Source organism: Globicephala melas, chromosome 1 (assembly GCF_963455315.2).
Source record: "Globicephala melas chromosome 1, mGloMel1.2, whole genome shotgun sequence".
Classification (NCBI taxonomy): Eukaryota; Metazoa; Chordata; class Mammalia; order Artiodactyla; family Delphinidae; genus Globicephala; species Globicephala melas.
In genome coordinates this window covers 130,390,296-130,397,786 of record NC_083314.1, presented here as the reverse complement: position 1 = coordinate 130,397,786, position 7,491 = coordinate 130,390,296, and the positions used below count along the sequence as shown (strand labels likewise).

The following is a 7,491-nucleotide window of genomic DNA, read 5'->3' as shown; positions in this document are numbered from 1 at the left end:
TTGAAGAAAAAGTATTTATTTGACACCTTTACAAAAATATTTAGGCACATAATTTTCATATTATGTCACCTGATTTACATATCTCAATCCTCGGTACCTTTTAAAAACACTAAAATGGTCATTTGGTAAATAGAATCTGTATTGAAAAAATACTGTGATAGGCTAACATTTGTAGACAAACTCAGTTGATTATCAGCATGAGAAAGAAACATTTATGAACAAAATAATCTCTAAAAACATTTTTGTGAGACAAAAAAATCTAACCAGTAGATTTCTTTTTAAAAAGTATTTTCAAAAAAGCAAGCTTAAAAAAAAACCCACCATAGAATACCTCCTCATACCATGATGAAGTGGCACCCTAACAGTAAGAACTAGAAGGTAGGTTTAGAAAACAGCAATGGTGCCAGAGGTTCACAAACACCAACTGATAAAAGCCTGGACACAGAGACAGCATGAAGTTGATGCATTTAATTCGGAGAAGGGAAGAAGGAATGTCTGACCTATACAGGAGCTACCTTAAGGTGACAAACTGGGAAAGTTTTAACGGAATCACCATTCTGAAGTCTAATTATCTTCCTCTCAGGTAGAAAATAATTTTTCTTTCTTTTTTTTTTTTTTTAATTTACCAAAATACGAAAGTAATTTTATTTTTTTTTTAAACAGATGGATTCACCTGCATCACACAATATCCACAATTATATCCAGTAGGTATTTAATAAAAGACGGCCGTGAGCAGAAACCATTCTTTAACCGTGAGCAGAAACTGTTCTTTGAAACTAAGCATTCTAGAGGCAACAAAGTATAGGGTCATATTTTAAAAGAAATACACTGCCCAGCCTCTAGCATTTTAAGGAGCACAAATTAAGAATCTTAATCTTTGCCTATAGTCTTACCATGAAATAATGACAATAACAACATGTGCTGAGTGCCTAATATGTAGGAGGCGTTGTGCTGAGTACTTTGCATCTGTTATCTCATTTATTCTGAGTATCTTTTTTCCCCTCAGGGAGGGAAAAATCAATTACAGCCTCATTCACAAGGAGGACCAGTAGTACACAGCTGTAGCTCTGAGGAAGCAAGAATGCACGCACGAGAGGGAGGAGGGACCCAGGCTAGTCACAGAAGTCTAATGGCCTGGCACGCATCTCAGAGCTGGGGGACTAGTAGGAGTTATAACTCCTCTTAGATTAAAAAAGTGCTTCATTCAGCGCAGTGGGTGGGACACCCCTGATCAGCGGTGCTGACAACTGTGCAGGCAGCTTTTACTCATAAATCACGGACTCCTTTCATCTGCTTCTTTCTCTCAATCAGCTTCTGGCTAAAGAATTACACATTCTTTGAGAACAAGAACCCTGCCCTCTTCACCTCAGGTGCCCCAGAGCTTAGCATAATGCCTGGAATAAAACAGTCAATCTTTGCTCACTGAATGACACCATAATAATGAAAGCAAAGGCAGGCCCTCCCCAAATCCTGGGTTCCTTCCCAAACCAGTCAAACGTGAAATTCTATTATTCTTTCCACGAAGATCCTACATCAGCGTTACTGATGTGAACTTACCATGCATTCCTGATACACTAGGACTACAAACAACAAACCTGCAAACATACTTTTCTTTCTTAACCTATGTGCAAGTTGGATCCTACAAATGACTGACTCATACAGCCAACTGCCATATAAGGGTATTAAAAATCACCTGACATGTTAGCAATGTGTACCCTGCCAACCAGGGTTATTCAAATCAATCTGGCACTGCCTGAAAAACAGACTGGCCAAAGACAACATCACTGTCACTGACTCAAGAAGAGGAGCCACTAGTCACTAATGTGTTTTCAAAATTCTCACCACAGCTCATCTGTCTCAAAGGGCAAATTTAAGCATTTAACTCTATACTGTCTCTCTTTCTTCCAAGAGGTAGTTAACAGGTCAAAGAACTTTTGCCTTATAAGATGCTGGAATGCCAGGTAAATCTCTTTGTGTGTGCCATAACCAAGCCTGCACGTAATTGAAAACAAACTTCAAAACTGGTTGGCCAGTCTATTCAATCTCCAACTTCTCCAGGCTTCCTTCTCTTATCTTGAAATGTTGGTGGCAGTTGAAGGGGGCATCCAGCAATCAACATGGACAGAGCAGAAGCTGTAAACTACTCTACTGCTTCTAAGCATCCAGAAAGTTCAGCATAGGCCAGGAGCCCTGAGGTCATGTGCATCTAGTGAAGTTATAACTATTCATGATTTCCTCAAATAAACCTGGAGAGATGACAGATCTTCAAGGGAACCTGATCCCCAAGAAGCAGTGCAACCCCTGGTGGGGTTTTAGTCCAACACCTCTAAATGCACACGAAGTATTTCTAACATCAAAGTTCCCTCCTCCGTGTGGCTGACAGAAGAAGGAACAGAACTGCTAAAATTAGCTCCCACGACTTCCCACTGTCCCCAGTGGCAAAACCAGGCAGTGGCAGCAACATTCACAGCCAGAAGTGCATGTCAACCGAGGCCAGCCCGGAAGTGAGACAGAAGCTCAGGCATGTAGACTGACCCATCATTCTCCCTGATTCACAAAGCCTATTCCTCTCTGACTCCAAATTCAATCAACAGATTGCCTCCCTGACAGAGCTCAAGCTAGCTTAGCTGGCAGCCCCGTTTCCTCACTCCCTCAGAGGAGGAGGGAGGTTATCATTGGCAGCATGGTTCAGTGGAAAAAACAGGAATTGTGACTTACTAGCAAGTCACCTAACTTTCTCTGAGGCTTGTTTTCTTATCAATAAAACAGGGACAACAAGATATCTTGTACAAGATAATATCCTATTCTCCCACTTGAATTTTCTCAGCTCACATAATACTGGAAAAAAGTGAGCCTTAGGACCCCTTAGGCTTGTTTTCTTATCAATAAAACAGGGACAACAAGATATCTTGTACAAGATAATATCCTATTCTCCCACTTGAATTTTCTCAGCTCACATAATACTGGAAAAAAGTGAGCCTTAGGACCCCTGGAGCTTATAACTTAGGAGTTGGCCATGAGGCTAATTCTAGGGACCCAGCACCACCGGCCAGGCTTCGATAAAGACAAAATAAGGGAAAGATATGAAAGTGAAATGACCTCATTATAATACTTTTTCAAAAATAAAAAGAAATCAAAACCTTCCAGGTCCCCTGTTGAGGCCCCAAAATACTAACTGTTTAGGTCAACAAAGGCCAGTAGATTGCAAACCTAATGAAAAGGAAGCCAGAGTGTACACCAACACAAAGGTACCCAGCCTCTTACACAATGATTGCACAGCAGGCCTGAGCAAACACTCATCTCCAAAGTCAATGGATGTGTCTAAAGCCAAGTCACACTACTGTGTTCGAGTTAACACCTGACCCACCCAAAGAGGCAATTTAGGCATGCCCATCCACAGCTGCTCTCCAGGATGCAGCGCTGGTCTTGAGAGAATCGGGCATGCCCATCAAGTGACCAAGGGAGGTGGGATGTAGGTGGGAGCGTCCAAAGGAAATAGGTATGCTCGTGCCACTCAAGTGGAAAGGAAGATGATGGCTCTAACACTGACACTGCCAGAGACAGTCCAAGCCTCAACAATGGAGAAACATCTAACCAGCCTTTCTCCTCAAACCATACTCTCAAAAATATAAGATGTAGACATATTGATTCAAGGATGAGTAAAAAGAGTAGCAACCAAACCCAGAGGTGGGAAGCATGGGGAAACATGATGGTCCCCTTCCCTGCATGCCATTCTCACTCAGAGAAGAAAGGCTGAGTTGCATGGTTTACAATTGCAGCTTTTCACATACATGTGACATACACTGTAGCATGTGGTTTCGCATCGCTGTGGGGCTGGTAGACAGGTGCTTCCAACCCTGCTTACAGATCTGCAGTTTCTGAGAGCTGAAAAAATTTCCATGACTTGTTCATAGTCACAACGTCTTCTAAATAAATCAACAGAGCTAAGTTCTCTGTCTAACCCTCGGTCACTATAGCAGGAGTGAGAGCAAGGCAACTACCTCCAAAACATCCCTTTACCCCCAAGCACTTAGCACAATGCCTGGCACATAACTACATACTCAGTACATTTTAGTTGAATGAATGAATCAGAGACAGACGAATAAATGAGGAAAAGGCCTACTTCCTCCGTTCCTTCATTATCCTCATCCTACACAACAAAGAGGGAATAGAATATTTTCAAGGAAAGCACTCTGTTCATCCCATGAGTTCTTAGGGAAGCCAGCGTGGAAACCAATACACTTCAAAGCTGCACACATTTCTTTAGCGCCAAAGATGTCATCTTTGGCAAAAGGAGTGATGACATCCTTATGAAGAAAATGCAATTGTTAAGAAAGAAAATTCAAAGAAGAGAAACTTAAGCTCCTTGGCTGCATTTCCAGCAGAAGGAAGGCTCAAGTGCCTCCAGACGCGGCAACGATGTGAATGCTGAGGCTCCAGGTGAAGCACTTCATATCCACAGCTCTCAGGGACACCTGGATATCAAACTATGGAATAAAATATTTTCAAAACATTGATGTTTCACTGTTGGCATAGAAGAAAAATAAATTAAAAAGCCCAGTACATTTTCCAGTCTGATATAAATTAATTCAAATGGCATATTTAAAAGAGTCAATTATAAGTCTCTCATAAAATTTTAAAAGGCAGCCATCAATCCTCAGATTGTACAAGTGCAAAGGAATGGTATTTTCTCCATAATCAAGACACCTCAGAATCTGTATAAGAACTGCCAGTGTTCCGAGCTGATCAAAAACTCGAGCCTATGTAGCTGATGCAATCCTCTGGTCATACTGCTCCTTTCCCCTTAATGTCCAGCTTGTTACTGGCCTCTGACTGTTTGCTCAGCTGCTCTTCAGAGAAAGTGATGTAGGAATACACCAGGCTCCCAGCAATGCTGCAAAATAGAAAACCACCATCAGAGAAGAAGGAAGGAATGGCAAATGTAAGGGAGACTGGTGTGAGCACTGGAGCTACCTTTACAAATCAACAGCACAGAAAACTAAAACATATAGCATTTTCATCTACCAAACTAGAGACATTTCCCTCATCATGATATTATCCACTGCTGTTGATGCTTTGGGAAAATGAATGTTTGCACATAGTTGCCAGCAGGAGTGCCAATTTTATATAGCCTTTCTGCACGACAATTTGTTGAAATAAAAACCCTTAGAATTCGGTTTATCCTTTGACCTAGCAATCCATTTCATGGATGAATTGTATACATCTTCACAGACTTATTGACAAAGTATTTACCACAAAATCTATAATTGCAGAAAATTAGCTAAAGGATAAATGTCCCACAACAGGGAATTATATAAATGCATACAATAGAATACTATGCATCCATTTAAATGATATAAAATAAAAACTGGCAATGACAGTATTTTGTAATCTTACAAAATATTAAGTATTGTCCAACCCCATTTTATTTAAATGAACATGCATATGTATATTAATATGCATCATAATAGGAAAATGTCTGAAAGGAACACAACAAGTATTAACAATGGTTACATCTGGGGTCTTCCCTGGTGGTGCAGTGGTTAAGAATCCGCCTGCCCATGCAGGGGACACAGGTTTTAGCCCTGGTACAGGAAGATCCCACACACGGCGGAGCAACTAAGCCTGTGCTCTAGAGCCCGCAAGCCACAAATACTGAGCCCAAGTGCCACAACTACTGCAGCCCGTGCGCCTAGAGCCTGTGCTCCACAATGAGAAGTCACCGCAATGAGAAGCCCGCGCACTGCAACGAGGAGTAGCCCATGCTCTCCGCAACTAGAGAAAGCCCGCGCACAGCAACAAAGACCCAAAGCACCGCAAAATAAACAAATAAAATAAATAAATTTATTTTTAAAAAATGGTTACATCTGGACGGTAAGGTTATAGGTGATTTCTATATGTATTTTCTGCATTTTCAAAAATAATCATTCAAGACAAAAGAAATATTATTTTTAGTAAGAGTAAAAAGCATCCCAATAAGTAAGTAAACATGCAGACCCTGGGGAGATTTCACAGAGTTGGTTTCTCTCCCACTAGAATCAAGGTCACAGTGGAGAGAACCTGTCATCTGAGCCCTCAGACTCTGAGCTGGTTGCTGCTAGCCCTCACACTTGTCTACCACACCTAACGGCAGGAGGGTTCATTCTTCTGCGACAGTGATTATTCTTGTCTACTCTCACCTGGACTACATAGCCTCCTGCCCCAATCACTAAACTGAAAGCAAGCTGGAGAAGCTCCAAGAGCCAACATGCTAACCTGCCCTGACCAGCTCTGCCACCAAGCCTGCCACCTGTGACTCCCTAGGGTCTCCAGCTGGCAGCCTAGCCTACACTCTTGCAGATGTCTCCATCCTGGATTTGGCCCCCACCTTCTACCTGACCACCTGATCCATAAACTTGCTGCTTATTTGAAATTAGTTCTATTCTCCTCTGGACTTTGGCATCCCGGTCCCAGGAGGGTAAAAGCTGCATAGCTCCTGCAAATAAGGAAGCCAGATCAGGCATTCAGGGTACTAAATAATCAAATTGTGACCATTTATTGAAGTCTACTACATGCCAGGCATTTTACATACATCTCCTGCCACTATAATATCCCTTCAAGGTGCTCATTTTAGGGATGAAGAAACTGAGTCCCAGAAGTCATAGGTTACCTTGCTCAGGGTCACAAAGCATCTTAATGATGGACCAGAATAAAACCCAAGTCTGTCTGATTTTCTCCACTGAATCGGCTTCCTCCCTATAGCCCCTGCTCCACTTGATAGTGCAGGTACCTGGCTTTATACTGTTCCCATCAGCCTGTGAATTTCCCAAGGCTTTACTCTTAGCTCTACAGAGTGCCTTACACAGGCCTGACACTTTGTAGCAGCACAATTAAATAACTGCTGAATTGAATATCTGCTATGGCCCCATTCAAAGAAAGGAGCCTCATGAACCCATCCCTGGGCCAGGGTTCACAGAGCCTTCATCTTTTCCTTCATCTGGTTGCTTTCTTCCATTTCTTTTTTTTTCTTCTTCTTCTTCTTTTTTCCTTTCAGAATTTGATCCGACTCTTCTGGAAACTTTTCTTATTTATCTAATGCATCAAGTAGATGATTTCCTTGGTAGCTGGGCTAGGACCCAAGGAGACAGACAGCTTACCATAGCCTTCCTGATCAAAGCTAAAACTTCTTTGAGGTTCACATGTACATCTACATGATAGTCAATTTCCCTTTGCTTCCAACCCCACAAAAAAGTAGAAGGAATGCTCTTTCTTACTTTCATCCTATCCTCCTCTAGATCCCCTCTCCTATGACAACCTAAAACATAACAATGCTCTCTTTTATTTTTCCTGTCAAGACAATCTATTATGTTCATGTTAAGCCGATTTCACCTAAATAGAAATAATGGAGCAAGGTAGGATAGAAGAGGACAAAGAACGCCCTGGAATTCACTCTGGACTTCCTCCTTATGGCGATCCTGGGACCCTATATCCCTAGCGTAGTTAGTGTGACAA

At 41.8% G+C, this 7,491-nt stretch overlaps 1 protein-coding gene across 1 annotated transcript in view; it reads right to left on the bottom strand.

Moving 5' to 3' along the window:
* The window catches only part of SLC35D1 (solute carrier family 35 member D1), a 54,304-nt gene continuing 46,813 nt past the window's right edge, over nt 1-7,491 (bottom strand). Inside the window, exon 12 of the mRNA XM_030865887.3 lies at nt 1-4,894. Within this exon, the coding sequence (XP_030721747.3) occupies nt 4,786-4,894 (109 nt within the window). The 3' untranslated portion in view covers nt 1-4,785. The remainder of the gene's footprint in view (nt 4,895-7,491) is intronic.